Genomic DNA, 21,351 nt, shown 5'->3' with positions numbered 1-21,351 from the left:
TTGTGCTGCCACTGACTGTGTTCAGGTAACTTTTGTGCCCAGTGTTCTTAACAGTGTAAAATAACTTATCAGCTGATAATGTAATGTTACTTAAATTTAGATGAAACAATCACAACTTTGTGTCCTTCTGACAACATCTGAGTTTCACATTGTCATTCCTTGTGGGTTTTGTCTTGTTTCAAAATTTAAAATGTGGTGTTTCTGATGTTAAGAAGCATTACTTCGGTAGCGTAAGTTCAAGCGTTTTCTGATTATTGTGTTTTTCTTGTTTGCTTTAAGAGTCAGATTTACAGATCTGTCAACACAGGGCACCAACATGTTGCACCAAAAGAATGGAAGAAAGCTACCAGGCAGCTGTTCGAAGGGAGAGGACTCAGAGTATCCAGGCACTGAACTTTGAACTGAAGTACATGATTGTTGGTCACATCACAGCTTTTCAAGGTAGGAATTTTTGAGTAGTTTATAACAGTTTCCTCTGCAAGCCAGAGGAAAGCTCTTATCTTTGTTTTTCATTCCTCTGGCATCACATGCTGTTGTCACTGCCTTATGGTTTGCTTCCCAGTTCTTTGATGATTGTGCTTTTGGATAAAGGTGATGGCACTTAATCTTGTCTGGTATGTTAAGCATCTTCCTAAATCTAATCAGGAATAGATTGAAGCCAAGACTTTGTTCCTGGGGTTAGTGTGGATTTTTAAAGGCATTTTCAAGTGTCTTTTCAGTGCCTGATGGTCTTGCTTTTTGATACTCTCTTGTGTTGCCAAACCATTTGCAGGTGTAGAACGTCGCATGAAGGCGCATTTTTTTGTTGATGCTGAAGAATAAGTGCTCTAACTGAGGTGTCAAATGAGAACACAGCTCTTGCTTCATGTCTAAGTGCAAGAGTACCTTGCTCTAACAGGCACATATGAGACTATTTAGTTCCTTTGTACAGGTGGTTATTGTACTATTACAAGGAGGAAAATGCTTGGGTATAACTGTGCACTGTAGTGTTGAGCACTGGAGACTTTTCTCCAGAAGGGCATTTAAACATAGGCTGTGAACTTTAAACTTATGAGAGTTGAGTGATTAAATCACTCAATGAGTGATGAATCCTGCTTAGTGACCTCTGTGGGACTAATTACATGCTTAATTTTAACACTCTGCTTTGCCATGTTCAGTGCTGAGCACTCTTACGGAATGGGTTCTGAAATGAAGCCAGTAGTTATTAAAATACCAAGTGTTGGGGCCTGGATGATTAAGCCTATTGTTAGAAGGCAGGTTTTATCAAGTAGTATCTTTTTTTGTCTAGTTTCTCCCATTTGAGTGAAAATACTATAAATAAAAGATGAGACTGACAGTTAATAAGAGACAGCATATTATCTTAAATTGACAATAAGTGATGGTGGAAGTCTGAAAGAGACATGAAGGGACAAGAGAAAAATTTTCTTCTGCTTTTGTTTTTTTTATATCTCTTTCCTTTTTTACCCATGAGTGAGAAATAACATTTTGGTTTATTTTACAATTAATTTTTGAAAATGTTTGATACCCCCTTCATTAAAAAATTGGCTTGGAGGGCACTTCAGAGGAGCACTGTAGTGAAAGGGTGGCTGTTGGCATTGTTAAACGCTGGTTATTCATTCAAGCAATCTTTCAGTATTATGATTGAATAAAGGTAAGGTCAGAATAGATTAACCTACCAGCCCTTTTAGGTCAAGCCAGAGGCTTTATTGTCCATTGCTGATGAAGCCTTTTGATGGAATGAAAGCGGTAGTTAGACATTTCACACAGTTTAAATTTACAAGCATTTTCTGGAAGTGGGTAAATAGGTTGTTTGTTGTGACTTGCTATGGCTGGCCTTCTGTCTGCATTAGGTGGGAACACTTGAAAAATGTAACTTTGCTTGCTTGCATTGGGAGCTGCTTTTGTTCTCTGGTTTTGTCCCAGGTGTCAGTGAAAAGCCTCTCTATCTTGTGCTGGATAAACATTCTGTTGCTAAGAGTGGTGCTGTGCGAGACATTTACAGATCGAGAAGATTGTTGCATTGAATTAACTCTGTCCTTTTGGTCTGCTTTCATGTGTCGCTATTTTCAATGATAAAGTGAGTGTGCCAACAGCACATTTTACAGCCTGAGAAAAGGAAACCCTGATTTTAGAAGCTTTCAGATGCTGTTTAGATTTCATGTTTCTTGCAGCAGTGAGAACTGACTCAGCCTTTCTGAAAAATAGCACTTTATTCATTTGTATGGGGTGGTGTTTACTTGTACAATTTTCATGCACAATTTACTTTTATATATACACATTTTTAGTACTGTTAGTTTAGTCAAAGCAAAGCAGTAGTTAGCCTTGCTGCCTGCTTCTGGGGAAAGGAAGTCTTAACTGCTTTTTATGCACTTAAAGCAGACAATACCACTAATATTATACCAGTACTAGTGAAATAATTCTCAAGATTACTGTGGTGTAAGAAATGGATTTTCAGTAGTCCATCTCTGAGAACATAGTGGTGGGAGTTGAATTTCATTGGGGAAAAAGAGATCAACTTTTTTGGAAGGGGGAGACACCCAAGGAGAATGTGTTTTTGTTTTATTTGGTTTTTTTTAAGTTCTTATCGCCTTAGATTCTTTCAAAGAAGTCAAAAGGCAGTTCTGAGGACATTTAAGTGTCACAAGTATTAATAATAAGGAGCTTTCTCACGTGAGTAGAAGTTTTGATATGTGTTTGGTTAAATATTCCTTCTGTACTGCCTCGGTACTGCTGTTGGCTGGGGATATTTTGGACTTGAAGAGATACTTTCTTGAGTTTTCTTCTTGAAATTGAAAATGTTATTTAGTAGCTTTTCCTACAGCTGAAATAAGACAATTTTCACAAGTGCTGGATTTAGCTGTGCAAAATAATTGGTCTGTAAGACCTGATTAAATATATCGCAGCTGTGGGCAGGCTTGTTTTATTTGGGCTAGTGCCCAATCCATATATACGGGCAGCTTTAGCACTAAGGTTCAGTCCCACTGTATTTCCCCATTTAAAGTTTTCAATATTAACAAGCCAGTCTTTTGCTCAAACACTTTACTAAATCAAACTCTTGTTTTTTGTTGTTTTGTTTTGTTTTGTTTTGTTTTTTTTGCTTGAATGTCTGTCTCGAGTGCTGAAAGCACTGATAGGAAGAGGCCCACTGGCATCAACTGCAGGCTGCAAAATGTCCTCCCCATGAGTAACAGGACAGGAGGAAGGGAGAGAGGCAGTAATGAAAGCGCCAACTGGCTGTTTGGGAGGCACAGCCTCAGAATTAGCTCCTGCAGAATCATATAGTGACACAAAATGTTCCAGGTGTCTGACACGTTGAAAGCAAACAGGGCCCTGTGGGAGGGTTTCATGGAAAGCTGATGCATTCCGTTTCTCTTCATGTTCTGGTCCATGGTGTGGCCTCAAGGTTATAACCATGGTTTTAGTCCCTCGACAGATGTGTGACTGCTCCACATGGAATCACAGGCAAGGAGGAGTAAGTGCATGAGATGAGTAAGTGATCCAGGCTGTAATAGGAGCAGTGTAATGGAGGAGAATATGCCTGTTGTAATGATCCTCCCGGTCAGCCTTTGTCTCTTCAGAGCTGGCTTTGTTTTGGAGGCATTTTGGAGCAGGTCACTTTGTCCCATCTAAAGATGTGCCTGCCTTTGTGTTTGCTCCTGTGGCTGCAGCCTGAAATGCCCAGCAGAACTTTTAAATGAATGATGAAACAGGACACTTTCATTTTGTATCTCACTTTCTCCTTTGATGATCCAAAGATTCTCTTTTGAACTTACTGTTTTCTTTGTCCCAGTGGTTATTTTAGGCTTGCATGTAAACAAATGTATTGTTTTAGATGGATGTCTTTGTGGTGAGGATACATGTTATTTGGCAGTCATCCATTCCTGTCCCAATTTCCTCATGCAGTCCCTCCACTCCATGGGGACACTTCAAGTAAGGCAACTGCTTCATTGTTAGTGGATTAGGAGCGGTGTGGGTGTGCAGGCTGAAAGTTGCTGTCAGAAGAGGTATCAATAGTCTGACGGGAAAGCTTTGTTGTGGTCAGACAGCAGAGAGAACCTGGCCTCCCTTTTCTGTGTCCTTTATGGAGTGCTAACAGGTGCCACATAAGGACCCACAGACAGCTTGGCTCTGCTCCTGTCATCTTGTGCTGAGGCTAATTTGTGGTAATGAGAATCCAAACACTGTTAATTTATTTGTTCTGCCGATGGTCTTTCCAGAGAGGCAGAACAAGATACTTTTAAACCTACATACTTTTCAGTGACCAAATTAGCTATCAGAGATATGGTGAAAAACTTTGAGCTCAGCAGTTTAAAAAAATGACTGTTCTCTGCACTTGTTTTTGCAGCAGGCAATAGGAGTTGTTCACTTAGCCTCTGAAGGGAAAGCTTCCATGAATGAAAACTTCTTGGTCATAAAGCACTAATTTGTCTTGCTTTTCTGAAATAACATTCATTTGACCTTGAGGGTCAGGTGGTGGTCCCAGTTCCAGTGTTCTCCCAGCTACAGGAGGGAAGATGAGCTTTGGAGCACTGTTCCTCTCACTCCTAACCCAAGGGGGTTTGGCAAAACTGTGCTTACCTTCTGCTTTATATGGAATGGAAAGATGCTAGTTGGGAAAGCACCTTGCTGCAGTTTCTAATAGCTGCAGTTGCTCAGACATTGCAGTGCCTGCGTATTGTTTGCCTTGTTGCCATCTGATCCAAGCAGGCAACTGGGAAGGACATGACTGATATGAGATGGAAAGGGAAGCTTGTTGTAGCAGGCATGGAGTCCAGGACTTCTGGTTGTCAGTAAAATGCCTGAAAGTTAATGCCTAGTTGATCCATGAAGTCCTTAAGCTCAAATGTTTTCCTCTGAAAGCCTCCATGGGGAGTGGGGATGACTGGGTGGTTTCAGGGGGTCTTGGGATGGATAGCACTAGTGGGCCCATTAATCAACTGATCCAAACTCTCCCAGACATGAATTATACACTGTGCTGCACTCAGAGCTATATGGAGTCAAAAACATTTTCTATTTTCATTTGGCTCAGTTGCAGTGTTGCTGATACTTCTTTTTACTGAATTTAGGAATATCAGCTTGAAATAGGGGTGTCTGGTTAATGGTGTTGAAGTGCAGTGACATTTACAAAACAAAGACTTGGCTGTAGAAACGTACTCTGGATTGAAGTAAATTACTACATGAAGTGTAGCCACAATGCTGGAGATGGATGCAGTCCAAAATCAATGAGCTTTTTAAAAAAAAGCCAACCATCACCAGCAGAAACTTGCCAAAACTCACCACCAGTGCTTCTGGTTCCTGTTTTTTACTGCTGGATTATAGAAATGCAGAAGTGTTGTTTTTTGAATAGGTTTTTGTAGTCCTGTACTGCTTGGTCATTTACTCAGACAAATTGTTACCTGCCCCTTTCCACTTGTTTTGTACTCTGCTGACCTTTGAGCTGAAAGTTGGCCAGGATGTAGAATTTGGTTTGGCTCGTGGCAAAAATGATTTCCTACAGGAAGAGAGGCTCCGCTAGAGTGTTTCTGTCCCATTCCTGTCCCAGAGGACCACTGGATCTGCGTTCTCCAGCAGGAGTGAGAGTTGGGGTTACGGATGCAGTCCAAGGCTGGAATATCCCTTCTTAGCTGTGAGCTGCCTGCTGGTGGAACACTGCTGGCTGTGTTTGGGGCTGTAGGTACAAGAAGCCTGTTTTCATCCCTGTGACAAAACCAGCCTTATCTTGGCTGCTGCTGGTCTTAGTTGAAATGTAAACTCAGCACTTTATGGGATACTCTTTGTTTACAGACTTCAAGCACTTTTGGAAAGTACCTCAGTGTGGGTGCATTGGTGCTCCAGATAGGTGAAGGGAGGAACATGGAAGGGAAAATGTGTTTCCTAAAGTGGCACATCATATGCCATAGGATCCTTCTAAAAAAAGTATTTTTGATTTCTAGAGACCTTGAAGGGAAAGGAATTTTGTCTGATTTTAGTCTCCTGAGGTGTTTGCTGCAGGAGTAGGAGATGCTCCTTTTGTCCTTGATCTTGGCATGGTTGGGCTACTTTGCCCTAAGTGAGGACCGGGTCAGTGTTCCGGAGCAGGTGCAGTAGGAGAAAAGGGATGGCTTTCATCAACTCTGTGGGAATAAGATTCCTCCTTTGTATTTTGATGCTGCCTGAAAGTTGGTAAATACAGTGTGCCATCCGTTTGGAGACAGGAGTTCCACTAGCTTGCTATCTTGTGTAAAACAGTTTATGTTGGGTGGAGGCAATGGAAGATGAAGAACTGTCGGGCAGGAGAGGCAGAGTCCATCAGAAATAAATGTCCTGTGTGACCAGGAAACTTAGGTGCCATGGTAGTGAAGCATTACCCTGTGGGTAGCCAGAGGTGGTCTTCTGGTTCTGCCACCCAGATTTTATCCCCTCTATTGCCACGTGTTTCCATTGCTGCACACAGGACTGTCAGATCAGGTGAGGCTGCAGGGCCACTTCACGCAGTTGTGGGCAGTAAATGAACAGGGAGATCTATCAGAAATATGAACATGCTTCCCTTTTACCCTGGAGACTGATAATACCAGAGCTTGCCAAGTCTAGGCCAAGATGTACCAGTTATCCAGTGGTGCAGTTATCCATTGTTGGGCTCACTGTCCCTTCGTTCTTCTTTCCCCAAGTTATCTTTTGGTTGCCACAACAGAATTGTTAATGTTGACTGTGTGCTGATGGCAGCTTTATTACGCTTCAGGTTTCCTGCTTTGAACACGTTGCCTACTTGTTCCATTGTGTCAATTGATCCTGAAATTTTACCATTACAAATGTATTATTTCCCATAAGTTTTTATCTTCTATATGCCACGTATGATTTTAGAGCCCGGGGCTTTGCTAAGACTTCAGTCTTTGTCTGCATGTGGGCTGATGGAAGGGGGTGTTAAATTCTTTCCTGTAATTGTCCTTTTCTCAGCAAAATAAAAAGTTTGCAATGTCCTGCTCCCTAATGCTCTCACCTTTTATCTTCTGAATATTAAAAGAAAATCTTGGTGGTGGTCCAGGGACTGTGAGTAAATATTAACATTACATTGAGAATGGAGATTATTGAACTCACTGTGCAGCTTGTGTATTCTGTCTCTAAACATTCTGAATGGTGTGAGGTGGCTGAAAGACTACCTGTGATGCTTTGGAATAATACATTTTCAGAAGTTGTGTGTACACTTTTGTCAGGATTCTAGATTCAGATTGATGCTTTCATGCTGTATGTTACAAAAGAATCAGTAAGTTTCTTCCTTGGTGTCTTGTATTGTTCCATTTTTCATAGATATTGAAATCAGTGGGATGATCTACTACCCACTAATGATTTAAGAAATTGGGTTTATTTCTATGTACATACAAGTTTAAAATTAAATGTGGAAAGACCCCAAATAAACTCTCACCTTTAAAATTTTCCTGTAGTGCATATTAAACACAAAATGAGCTTGTGCAGAAGTTAATTCCGGCTTCTCATGTCCTCTGAGACTGTGTGCCTCTAGATTTTTTCCATACTGTTTCATTTCCCATAGGATACATAACAGAAAGCAAGTATCTGATGGGTTTTTATGGTTTTCACTGTTTATTCAAGGTTATTTAAATCGTACTGAAAAGATAATTTCCCTAATCAAACTACTGATCCCATTCTGTGTCTCTTTAATAGTGCCACCCTCCTGCATCTAAAAGACACCTTCCATCTTGTATTTTCCAGTGTAATCCATGCTGCTGGTCACCTGTGATCTAAATATCAGGTCCTGTCACAGGCCAGTAATTCCAGCCTTTTCTCTCAGTATAAAAATTCAGATGGGTACAGTTTTGGCTTCTCCTATGCTCCCTTTCGCATTAGAGATGTGTGAGCTGTAAAGATGCTCTGTGCCTTCACTGCCTTCCTTTACATGCTGTTCTTAAAACTCTCCTTAAGGTCATGGTAAACAAAATACTTGTGAAAGGCCAACCCAAACTCTGATGCATCTGCTGCCTCTTGCACTGACCAGGTTTCTCATGCTTTTGCCCCCTTCTGTCCTTCCTGCCTGTGTATCAGCTGTTGTCTGCCTTGACTCTTACTGGCAGCCCTGAGAGAGGCACCAGGATTTATCCTGGATCTCTACAGCACCTGTGACCCTGGTGTTTCATCAGCATCTCTGACTCCAACAGAATGTAAATAACTGATGATCTTGGTAATTTCTGTGTGCTTCTGATTGCATTAATATATCCCTTGGCTGCTTCTTGTCATTTGGGCAGCTTAAGAAGAAGAAATTACAAGTCTTTAAAAGAATGCAGGAAAAGCCAGAGGAATAATGGAGGAAATAACAAAATTCTGATGGCTTTTTTCCCACTTGATTTGAAAGCATACAAAACCTAGGAAGGACACTTAATTCTAGCCATAGAATGGAAATCGCTGTCCTGCAAACCATATCTAGCAAGGATCATGTCCACATAAGTCTTTATAGGATAACTACAGCTAGGGACTGTATTGTTAATAGTGGGTTTCACCTTAAACATAGGAAAACTCTACATTAAGTCTCACCTATTACACTAAAATGACCTTTTATCCAGTGGCAATCAGCAGTCACACTTGGGAGTCACCAGCACTGTGAGTAGCTTGCTGTTACGAGAGTTCCTGTGCGTTGTATGCAGGTTTGGCTTCTGAAATGGTGCAGTTCTTTCTGAGGAATGCATATGCAGAATGGTGCTTGTGGATAACTGGATAATATTGCCAGAAGCTTATACTGGCAATCATTATATACTTACAAGTGTTGAAGTTTTTGGCTTATTTCTGGAATTGCAATGCTTTGACTGCCAAGCAAAAGTGCTGTATTGTTTAGGTATCTTTGTAACATTCAATTTATTAAATACAGATTTTACAGAACTTTGGCCTGAGGCTTTGAAAGGACAGGATAATTCCATGTGAAGTGCTGAGAGAAATAAACATTAAATACATTTAAAAGGAAACAGCAAATCATCTAGATAAGATATCATCCATTTAGCCTTGATAATCATCATGTAAACTTGCTTCCTGAGCTTGTCTGGCTGTGACTGCCATTTGATGCCTAGAATGTCAGCAATTTGGGGCAGGGACAGTCTCTTCATAATCTATTTATAACTGTTGTTCAGGCAATGTGGGTAGGGCATCTTGGTGCTCCAAGAAGAAATGTAATGAGCGCACACACGTATCATGTGAAGCGTGTATTTGGTTATCTTCTATCCCTGTCCGTATTTCACCTGTTGGTGTTTGTATTTCTTTTTTTTCCTCTTCATTCTTCCCAGTACCTTGTCAGGCTGTTGGCTTTATTTTCAGAGTAGAAAAGCATGGTGGAGCTGTAGCCCAATAAACTAATGGTATGTTAGTGGAGATACAAAACACAAAGATGGCTGGAGACAAAGTGTTCATTCATTTAAAAAAAAAAAAATACCAAAAAGCCTGCAAAAGCAAAGTGAGCAAATGAATCTGAGGGCTTGGCTACCTGGTATCTCCTTTAGTGTCCTTTCTTCTGGAGTTACACACTTAATTCACAACAGTGTTGTGAAATTTCTGTCATCTCCTTCCTGTGGACTAGAAGGTGGGTGGTTTTCTCCTGTTATTTCCCTTTTGTTCTCAACGTGGCATTTCCATCAGGTGTCATTACTGCTCAGTCTGATTTCATCAAGTCCCTCAACCCAGTGATTCTGCTGCTGGCTCTGGGAGTGCTTCAGGAAATCTGAAATCAAATTCTTCTCCATGCAATCGAGTCCAAGTTCCTGCTTGCCAAAGTTGGTCTGACATTTTGTGAAAAAAGTGGGTGAAGATCTGAGAAAACAATGTGTTCTGACAAAGTTTTGAGTAAGAGTGTGAGTGTATGAAGATCCTGCACAAAACGTTTTTGGAATAAAATGGTTACTGTCTGTCAGTTTGGGGGTATTTCAATGATAATTCAGCTTTTTATTACACATCCTTCTCTCCCAAAGATGATCAGTTGTTTAAAACTCCTTTTGTTGTTTTATTAGTCCTTTTCATGTGAATTTGAAAACAGGAGAGACATTTTCTTAGGCCAATTCTGGATCCAAAATTGTAGATCTTTTTTGAGCAATAGTGTTGGTACTGCAATATTGTAAATTTTGGGCAGCTCAATAAAAATAGGAGTAAAACCCTTGTAGATAGTTTAGTGCAAAAGGAGTAATTTACAGGAAATTCTTCATTTTCACCATTGTGTTTTCAGACTTAAAAAGAAAATGACTGAGAGTGCAAGGTTAAGAGAGCAGAATTTCAAAGCAAGTATGTTCAGAGGAACACAGAAAATATAAATAGCTCCTTGCCCCAGTGATGGTGGCATTTCAGTTTGCAGTGTGCCAACTGTAGACTTGAGTGGATGAATATTGTACTCTGAAAATTAAATATTTTTTTTAGGTTTACAGATACACACTGCCATTGGGGTTTTTTTTCCCTTGGTTTAGAAGGCAAATGTAGAATGACTTAGATTATTTTGCGTTTTTTAGACAAATTAATGAATCTGTTATGTAGATGTAATCTGTTTTCCTTTTAGAGTAATTTGATTATATGCCTTTTAATAATGCTGTGTACCATAACACATTACTGATCTAAACTGTTAGGTGTGAATAAAGTTTTTCTTTTCAGCCAGTTATTAACAGAAAATGACTTGTTGCTGTTGTGGGGTATTTTATTTATGGGCTGGGGCTGCGTAAGAAGCCCTAAGACACTGTAATAAGAAGCAATTGATGGGTCCCAGGCAGATTGCAGTTCCTGTAACACAGGTGACAGGACTACAGACAGATGGAGGGGGTGTGAAAGCAACAGGCTCATGTTTTTCAGTGTAAGAGCGAGTATTCTGTGTTACATTGGGATTTTTAGGTCAGATTTCAGAATTTGCGTTTGATCTTAGTTTGTAATTTTCTTGGTACTGTGGAATGTCGTGGCTTCCTTGGTCACCCATCAGTTGAGAGCACTGGGGTTGGCAGGCTTGGAGGATACTTTAGTTTAAAAAGAGGTGTACTTGATTTTAAATAAGCTTATTCATTCATGTCTTTCAGACAAAACATGTTCAAAAGTTTTTAGAATTGTAGCAGACTATGGAAGTAAGGAAAGTAGAACTGCTGTTACGCTTGTTTTGTGATTGTGTGCTGGTGTGTTTCAACCCCCCATAGCACAAATGGACAAGTACATAGGTCAGTCCTTTTTCACCTCTTTGTCACTTCAGCTTTTCCCCCTTTATCCTCCATGCTTTTCCCTTAGGTGTCTCTCTAGGGGAGGAAGAATGTATGTGCAGAGCAGGGAAATCCTTGTTGAATGCTGTCCCTGTACTGACTGGGCACTAGTGTAGGATCCCTGATTTGGAGTTGGACAGGTGCCCTTCCCCATGGCAAGGCTGTCAGAGCTGCTTTGAAGCAGCGCTTGGGCCAGTCCTGTGTACACCAGTGTGGGGAGACTGGCATTTCTAAGGATGCAGGGATGAGGTGACATCAAAGTAGCTGCTGTGCTATAACCATGTAGAGGTGTCTGCTCAAATCCATGGTGTGTGAACATGATTCTCACTGAAACTGACTCCTCCCTATGACTTTTAATGGGCATGGCTTTTCATCTCTCCTCAGAAATATCTGTGAAATGACACATGCAACATACCAGATTTGGAGTTAATGTGGATTCCTGGTCCTGTGCCTTTTTCATGGACATCTGTTTGGATTGCATTTCTATACTTTGGGCCATGCAGATGGAGTGTAAATATTTTGGAAGCAGCTATTGGATTATGCCTTTTGTTTGCTATTTTCCTGAGAGTTGGGGTTTACTTGATGAAGTACTGAATCTCTTAATTGTTACCGGCCTTACAAAAAGCTCAAGACATTTTCTGTAAACTCAGATATCTTAGATTTCAGAATTAGGAAGATCTGTGTGGTTATAGAAAAAATCTGCTGCATTATTTCCTATCCATTTCAGTGGGGAAAGGATTGGTGCTGCTACCTAGCAGCTTCCCACTGACCCTCCCACTGTTCTTCAGGCATTGTGTGGAGGAGCTCTTGGCTTTGGTGTGAATCTGAATGAAAGCAGTGTGAGAATAGGACTTGGAAGTAAGGAACTGATGAGTTATGTCTTTCCAGCATACTCCCAGATCTTTCCCGCAGTCTTACAGGCCTATTTACAACAATTGAAGGGTGGTTTTTGTCAGATGTGGGAGGATCCAGCAGCTTTGTCCTGCTGAGAATAACTTCATCTGCTCTGAATCTTTTAATTGGAAAGGGAAAGGCTTGAGGTTGGCTCCGTTCATTTTCCTCTATTGAGACTTTTGTCTTTGTACCATGCTAAAGGTAGAATCTCTGCAGATGTTTGTATTTGGAATGTAAGTATTGATGCAAACCTTCATGGATTCTTAATAGAAAGAAGAGCTTTAACAGTTCTCACACTTTGCCATGACTGTTTTGCAGTTGTGTAGCATCTTTTCTGATTTGTGCTGTGAAATGCTTTTGAGAACTTCCTTTAGCCTGTTTTAGATTGCTGTGGGAAAGAGGTATGTCTGTAGGGGATATAATAATTTCTTTACCTTTTCTATTGCTGTTTTTGTTGGGTTTCATAGTGTTCATTGTAAACAGGTGGCCATGGACAGGAATAGAGGCTTTTTATAACGATACGTTGTATGTCTCTGCTACCAGGATTTTAGAGATGCGTATGTAGAAACATGGAACTTTTAAATCTCTTTTCCTCTTTTAGTTGTGTTCTCAGAAGGCTTCTTTGTGCTATCAGCATTTTCCATATGTGACCAGTGGTTCCTGGAATGTTTGATGCCCTGTTCCTCACTGGCACCTTGTGTAGAAGTCACTGCTATGGGAACCACTCCTCATTTCTTCTCTCCATGACCAGGCTTAGCTTGCCCTAGCCCAGCTGCAGAGTCCTGTTTCACCCAACAGTGCTCATACAGCTGGGAAGGCAGTAATTTTGGGTGGACAAACAGCACTCTGAGAAGTACAGCTGTCAAGCAGACAGAAACCAGTTATCTAAGCTAGAACGTCTGTTCTACGTGCATTTAATCACTTCCTCATGTGTTATATCTTCCTTTTTTCTCTTAGTAGTTTTGGGCCAGGTGGTTGTGTGAAAGTCATAACAGAAAATGTGGTCTAATCTCTCTGGAAAACCTTCCCTCTGTTTCTACCCATGCAGGTTGCTCTGAGGAGAAGTTTTGGTGTGTGGCAAAGAGCTGATTTTTTTTTTTTTTTTTCTCCTGTGGTAGGTGTGCAGTTAACATTAGATGTGAGAATTTTTTGTGTTTTAAAGGCACAGAGATGCATAGGTCTCTGAAATGCTCTTAGAGTCTGCTAAATCTGAGGCACTTCTTTTTGTACAGCGAATGGGGTAAAAACAGGTTATTGGGGTTTGGCAGGACTCACCTCCTGTAGCACACTGCATCCTTCTTTTGTCACTAAACTTGGCAGAAAAGGAGGACGTGGTAGTTGTAAATACGAAGTATGAAATGCTGGAGCACTGCAGATAAAATAATGGCACATGGAATGGGGAGCAGGTCTAAAGGTACAAATATAAAAACGAATTTAAGGAATAGTTTTAATTTTTTTAATGCTTTACACTTCAGAAATACTAACTTCTTCAAGTATAGTCAGCTGGAAAAAAATGGTCAGAAAAAATGAAAGCCGCCAAATTGATTGCCAAAAATGTTAACATTTTGGGGGCACTAGCAAATGAGTGGGAAATTAAAGAAACAGCAGACCACCTGCAGGAGGGTGAATCCTTTTAACCCAGACTGCTTTTCTGTGGATTTTTTTGGTTAGTTATGAATATATCCATCTTCATGTATGTAACTAATTTCAGTACCCTTGGGAATAATGAGTGTATCTGTGCCCTGGGAGTAAAGTGAATGTTAGTAATTCAGAAGTGTTTCCTTGAGAAGTTCCTACTGAAGCCACTGCTGTCCTGGAGTCACTGTAAGGATTTATGCACTGCTAAGGTGAGAGTTTTCAGGCATGCAGGTTCTGTCCCTGAGTATGGCACTACTGAGTAGTGCTGGCAGATGTTATTAGGTGGATATAGTACCAGCGAGTGATGAAGTAGCTCTTACCAAGATGAATATTGTTTCTTACCTGAAAACACAGGAATGAGAAAGTCTTCTCTGATTTAAATGTATGTAGCCTTTACAAAACAGAATATAGCATTCACCTTGGCTTTAGTCCAAAAGGAGTTAAAAACCCTGATAATCTTTGCACTGATTTCATTGAGCTTGGGCCCTGCCTCCAAGGATAGAATGAAACTAAAGCTTTTCAATTATGATGCTAAAGAAAAGGGAAGGGTTGTTTCCCCAGTGAGGATTGCTTTATTGGGATGTGCCATGGAATATATTGTTAAGTGGCAAATGAGTGAACTGCAATGGGTACGAGCCAGCTTGAACTCATTACTGAAAATCCTCCTCCTGGCTGCCTGCAAAAATGGATTCCTGAGAGAAGGATCGTTCATGGAGTCTTGCTGGGGGACAGGAGAAAGTCAGGAAGTGCCAAAAGAACATATGAGATACAAAAAATGTTAAGTACTGACATATACATATGCAAAGAGAGGCGAGCACATGCTCTTTTTTATTTGGATTTAATAATTCAACTTATGGAGATTTAGTCCTGCAGAAGAAGTAAATGTATAAAGAACCAAAACCCACTGTAGTTAATTCTTGTTGAAAACAAAATTACTCTTACATGACCTCCTAAGGTTTTAACTTGCATGCTAAATATAGCAGCAAAAATACTCTTTCACCACCACCCCCCTCCAGATTTTAAGACTGTTTATCCCACCTTCCTCACTCTGGCTGCTTCTATATGTGGTGGCAAAATTTGGAAAAGATGGAGGAAGAGGACCAATGCTTTGGTACTCAGATGTGCAGAGTAACTTCTTCAAAGGGTATGAGAGAAGGTTAGGGTTCAAACAAAGCAGAGGTATTTTGTTTCACTGGCTGTACCAATATAGTGGGGAAGGAAAAGGGAATATTTTTCTGTGAGACCTTCAGAGTTCTGTGTCCAGAGTATCAAATCATGTAATAACAGATGCCATCCTTCCCTATTAACCTTTCATTTGCCAGTATCCTCAGTCTGGCTTCCTTACAGCAAAGCTGTTACTGTTCAATACCAAATCTGTTTTGAGGCATTTGTGGCTGTTGTGCAGTAACACACCTGACATCCAACTCATCTAGCCAAGCACACGAGCTCAGGCACACCCAGAGTTTGCTTCTGCAGCAGATGAGTCTGGAGCTGGGGGCATTGATTTAAGGGGGAAGAAAAGTCATCTTATTTCAGTCTGTCCTGCTGGTGGGGAGCTCTTGTGTGTGTGTGGATCCTGAGGGTCAGTCATTCTCTTTCTTGCACACCTTAACCCTGTGCATGTGGCCTTTCACAGCATGAGCCGTCATTTCTTCTGAGTGTACAATTAATTAACTTCAGAGTGGAGGGGAGTTTTTCAATGAGTCAGGTACACTTCAGTTGGAGAACAGGAAATGTCATTTCAGTGGTTTAAATCAGAATTTGTTGTAATTTTTTTCTTTGTAATCTAGACATTGTCTAATGGGCTATGAAGTTTGTCATGTCATTTTTTTTAAAGTATTCACCAAACTTCCTTCCTTCTTTTTTTTCCTAAGTATGTTCATTAGGTCTAAGCAGCAAGACTAGCCTCAACAATGATTTTACTTTTGCAGAAAGAAATACCCAAGAATTCAAGGACAAATAAAACATGTAGAAAAAGCTATATGAAAAGAAGTACCTGCACATCTACCCACTGTAGGCTTAGAAATAATGTGCTGATGAGTAGCAAAGATAAAATAAGGCTGGGGATGGCACAGCTTCAAGGAAAATGCAAAGAACTAATGAAGATTTCAAAGATTTTAAAGTTATCTCTCTGTCTGAAAACTGATTCTCCTCATGGCTACTTGCAGGTGGAGTAACTTGAGTGAAGGCTTTTGAGTTACACCAGGTGTAACTGGTGTAAATTACAGCAGCATGAGACTCACGGTGATTTATCTTGTGATGGCAGAGGCAAATCTTACCTGAAGATTCCTGATTCTGTAGAGGATGAAACATTCATTTTCCTGTCATCACTCAAGGCGATAGATAGTTTGATCTAATTTTATAATCTGTCTGAACAGAGCCGTTTTGAGGCTATAAACATTATTTAAGGATGTGCTTTCTTGTATTTCTGAAACCATCATCAAGGTCTTTTCCTCAAGCAGACATCTTTTCAATAGGTCTACTTTTGATCTTATTTTATGACTGATTGGCTTTATAGCAAGTTTTAGTGAGTTTTTATTTCAAGATCAATAAAACTGAAATACCAAAAGCAAAGTGCAGGCTTCCAGCCCACTCACTCTTCCCACCACACACTGTGACACACCTTCTGGGACTGCTGTCATATCAAGTGCCACCAGAACATGTGCTGGGTTTGGTGGTGCAGCACAAGGCCCTGTCTAAGCAGAAATCAGAATGGAGCTGATCTGGCCTTTGCATGTTGCTTAAAAATGTGTGTGGTAAGATTACAGGCCTGACAGGATGGAAGCACAGTCAAATGGGAATATACTAATCTGCATTGCTGAAAGTAACAAAACCAGGCACGTCATCCAGTACCTCCGAGTTCTGAGGACTCGGGGTACACTTGCAGTGGGTGAGACTGCTAGATAAGGAGAGGATTAGGGAAGGCAGTTCCCTCTGTTAGTGTGGTATCCAAGCACTTCTCCTGTGTGAAGTGCTGGGGAGCAGCCCCACACGTCTGCACTGAGGCCCGGGAAGAGGCTGCATTGTCTTTCGATGTCCGCTCCTGAGAGAAGGGATGTGCTGTTGCTGCATCAGCATCACTGCCTGCTTGTCCTGACCAAAGATCACTGCAATGTGAACCCAAGATGAGTTTCTGAAGACAATCCCCTTCTCCTGACGAAGATGTCTGCACTGGCACTATCCTGGATGGTGTCTCAGAAGACTTGAAGTTCTTCCAGAGTCTTAAAACAGCCTTCCTTCCTTGGAGGCAGCTGTATGATTGCAAACAGCTACTGCCTCTTGACTCCTAATTGTACAGGCTCCTTTTCTTTAGTGAGTATCTGTGGGTTTATTTTGTGCATCAGAGCAGCCACCTTAAAGCCAGCTTTGCTCTAACACAGCTGTCATTTTTTGTTTTCATGCTTCATGCAGTGCTGTCCAGGCACGTGCCATGAGTGGGGAGTGGGCTTGGTTGGCCACCCCCTCCCTGTGGTGTCTCTCCTCACAGCCTTGTTTGGCTTTCAGTCTCCTGAGAGCATTTCCACACAGTTGTCCAGTTTTCTTTGTGACCCTTCAGTAGTGTCACCACAGCTGGAGTCATCCTGGGCTGGGCCCAGCCTCAGCAGGGGCAGAGTGCTCCACTTGGTGTCTGCAGCACATCAGCTCAAGATGCTTGGGGTCTTCCAGCTTAGGAGGGCTGTGCTGCACAGTACAGGTTGTCTAAAAAAGAATTTGAACACTCAATATATTGTTGTTCTGTCAAATAAGTTTCTTGATGCCTCAGGACAACTCCTCATTCTCATCTTCTTTCCACAGCCATTTGTTGTGACTTTGCTGACTGCACAAGTCAGGGTCAGCCCTGGATTCATGTGCTTTAAAGACAGACACACACATGCTTAGGTTCTTTATTGGCTTGGGACCAAAGAATGTAGCATTCTGTAGATCAAGCATTTTGATTTTGTGCAAGTTTTATTGGTCTGCCAGGATATGAGTTTCAACAGCCTGAGGGCTCTTGAGTGAAGTAACTCAAGTCTATTTACAGGCTAACCTTTGAATTTCTCAGATTCACATGCATGATAATTTGTTTAAATAAAAAATTGTATATAAAAATGGAATTAAACCTTTATGATGACCTTTAGAGTAATTTGGACACATTCTCATCTTGGCTTGCTATTTAAAACTGATGCAGTTACTGATCCATGATGTGGGAAATGCAACTTTATCTGAAACTGTTCTAAGATTGTGTTGAGCTGTAAGTGACAAAAGGCTTTTTCTTGTTAGTATTTGGATGCTATTTCTGGTTGGTTGTTTTTGTTTCCAGTGTAGCTTATAAGCGTGAGAGCTGTGGATGTCTTCATTCTTTTATCTTCAAATTTGGACTTCATTTAGAGTCTGTCTTTGGTTTTATCTCTCATTGTGCTCATTGCATGGGGGGAGGAGGATCTTGACATTTTCGTTATTAAAGTGTTTTACTCTTCAGCTTAAAACCAAAATCTATTAAATATGCATCCTGTATGAAACAAAATTCCAAATGTTTTTCATCCCACTTTGTTTTGAGAACCATTTGATGTTGTTGGGTTAAATTGTATTAATTAAAGCATAGATCTACATGTGATGTTTTAGAAGTGGCAGTTATAGAGAAGTAGCATGAAGATCCTTTACAGTGGAAAACCATGTGATAACTTCAGCTCTATGGGGTTTTTTTTGTTTTGTTTTTTAAAACCTTGTAACAGAGAACAAGTCCCAGAATTTATTTCAAAAACATTCTGAGTTAGGACACTGGTCAGTCAACATAAAATTATAGATCGAATTGAAATGTATGGGAGTGTCACACCAAACCATTCTCAGAAGAATAAAAAAAAAAAGTGTGAGAATCACTTATATTCTCTTTAAAATCTGTTTTGAAAATGTAAGTAGTAATTCTGACACCAGCCAGTCTGAACCCATATAGTCTGTTAACTGAAAAGAGTGTGCCTTGTGATTTCATTTCCACCAGGAGATTGCCACCTGCAACATCTTTACTCTCAAGGCCTGTGCAATGACCTTGTGTGATCTGTTAAATAGCTGGAAAAACACACAGTGATAAAGCACATTAAAATTGGGTAATGTGGACACATAATATTGCTTATAAATTGAGGAACAGAATTCATCAAAACTGTTTGTATATCTTTGGCTGGTGCCAGGGAGAATTCAAAAAAAGTAAAAGCCCTCTTGTTTTTTTGTGGAAAATGAAATCTTTTTCAATCAGCATTCTTGAAGTGTGGCATTCCTTTCTAAAAGAACCCATTCAGCACATCAGAGGGGCTCTGGGAGTTCCCTGCTGTCACTGGGTGGGATTTAGAGTGTTTCTATTTACAATTCATCAACTTGATTCAAATCAGAACCAGACAGAATCTTAGCTCTGTGAATGTTCTTCAGCATCTCTGGCTAAATGCATCTGTTTTACCCTGGAACAGAACCCGTGTGCTTTGCAGTTACACCTGCAGTAGAAAGACTCCTGTTGATAATGTTAGAATTCCAGAATAACAGAGCTAAAAATCCCACCTAGATCAGCATTAGCAGCACTTGGCATTCATTGCATTTTCAAATCCAAATGCTGTTGTTGAGGTATCAAAAGTCACGTGCCTGGTGCCTTGTTAGTGAGAAAACCCAGCCCAAAACATCATAATACGTGCACATGTCAATGTCTCAAACTAACCTTGGATAGCTTCTCATGTAGGCAGCAGAATCTCCTGGTGAAAAATAATGTTTATTAACTACTTTCCCAGTCATGTTATTATTAAATCCATATTGGACATGTTTGCCAGCTGAACAAAATGATTTTGGCTATATGGCATAACAATGAGCTATTCCAAAAAAATTTAAAAGGAAAAGGCAGAAAAAAGCTACTTTTAATAAAAGAAGCCAGATGCTGACTTCATGTATTCTGGGTAAAGAAACCCCATGTAAATTCCATGCTCCTTGTTGATTCCCTTAGTGAAATTATATCTAGTGTTTTGATCCAGTGCAATTTTTAAGGCACTAGCATCTCTTGGCTCGAGAGGCTCCTTATTCTTTCCAGACCAATAAATCTGTGACTGCTGCACTAGGTTGGTTTTAGTGTTTTTTGCAGTATGGTAACTCATGTTGCCTATTGATGATTTCTTTAGGTTTTTTAGTACCTTCTGACATATTCTCTTCATTCAGTACATCTTCTAATAAAAGAAAGTGATGTCTTTCTTTGTTTTCATAAATTTTGAAGTGTATTTTCAAATAAAACTGTTTAGGTCCCAGGGAGAAAGAGAACATAAGCAATAAGATAATTATTATAGTACTGTCAAGTTCTAGAGCTTTAAATACAGGTATGACAAGTGTGTGTTATGGCCATGATTTAAATCTGTCAGCAGAGATCTTGTACTGTTCCTGCAGGCTCTGATCTGCAAACACACAGTGTTCTTGACCGGCAGAATTAGAAGCACAAAGGTAAGACCTCAGGAACAGGATTTAGTGCCATGTCTGTTCCTGTTGTTGTCCACTCCAGTCCCAATTTTCAGTTAAAACATGTTCTCCTCTAAACTGGATAAAGTTATTGGATGGCAGTGGACAGAGTTGAGTTTCACACTTTTTTCCTGTGGGATGTCTTGAAATAAAGGTGACAAGGTCATCTAAGGAATGCTCAGAAAGAAATCTGCTCAGAAATGCTCTGGGGAATGTTTTTAGAGCTTTACCTCTCCCAGGTTTTCTATGTGCCATGTCAGTGATTTACATCTTTACTGTAGGTCTTCCAGGTCAAATTCCATGGTAGTGAAAAATTGAGCTTTCCAGCAGCAGAGCAGTTTTTGGCTGTGTTTTCAGTTGTGTATGTAGAGGATAGAGTGTTGGAAGTGCAGTTAGAATTGCATGGAACACTCCAGATTTACTGCATTAGCAAGTGGCTGCTCACAGCAACATTATGGGATAGTGGCTTTCGGGACAGAGGATGGACTGCATGATACTTTGAGTCTTCAATCTCAGGTCTCCCTAGTGAAGCTTTGGATGAAATAGGTGAAACTACATTTCTGAAGGTGAACAGTCAGTGGTAGGTGAGATCTTTTAGAAGAGGAAAAAGTTGCTGAGCAAAGAGGGGCTTGGACTCTGGGAATTGAGGGCATTGCAGTTTGTAGAAGAGGGAAGGATTTTTCTACTGCAGATGTAGAGGATTGTGGAGCAGAAAAAGAAAGGCTGGAAAGATTCAGTGTGTGTGTTAATGATGTCCCTGAAGAGGAAACCAGCAGTAATCCCATTCTCCTCTTTCAGGAGCTTCTTATTCAAGAGTGAGAGCTTCCTGGCAAGGAGATTTTGGAGGAAAGGTGCTGACTTCTGAAGCTTGGGATTTTGATAGGAGTCTAAAGGATTTAGGCTCTTTTTTTTTAGTAGGAGCAGCTTAGGCAATAGCGTGGTGAATACTCCACCTTGATTTCAAGTGACATAATTTAATTTCATCCTCAGAAGGTAGTTCTGTGCATATGGAGGAGAGAATATTGTCAGGAGCTTGTTTGAGATGTGCAGTGCAGCCCAGAGGTAACAGACAAGCTGATCTATCGAGGCCAAGATACCCTGAACAAAACCAGGGTTTTCTAATGAATCTTTGTAATGAGAAAGTTTTTGCTTGACTTTGATTTGCATACTG

At 40.5% G+C, this 21,351-nt stretch overlaps 1 protein-coding gene across 3 annotated transcripts in view; it reads left to right on the top strand.

The window, feature by feature from the left end:
* Positions 1–277: 277 nt before the first annotated feature.
* LOC103612025 (glypican-5) overlaps positions 278–21,351 on the top strand; it is a 314,786-nt gene continuing 293,712 nt past the window's right edge. For 2 of the 3 annotated variants that reach the window (XM_017728808.1, XM_017728809.1), the window contains exon 1: positions 333–441. In XM_017728808.1, the coding sequence (XP_017584297.1) occupies positions 333–441 (109 nt within the window). Of the gene's footprint in view, positions 442–21,351 lie in introns of all 3 variants that reach the window. The other variant, XM_017728810.1, reaches the window with a different exon arrangement.

Source organism: Corvus brachyrhynchos, unplaced genomic scaffold (assembly GCF_000691975.1).
Source record: "Corvus brachyrhynchos isolate BGI_N302 unplaced genomic scaffold, ASM69197v1 scaffold223, whole genome shotgun sequence".
Classification (NCBI taxonomy): domain Eukaryota; kingdom Metazoa; phylum Chordata; class Aves; order Passeriformes; family Corvidae; genus Corvus; species Corvus brachyrhynchos.
The sequence above is the reverse complement of the archived record's forward strand: the minus strand, read 5'-3'. Positions and strand labels throughout refer to the sequence as shown.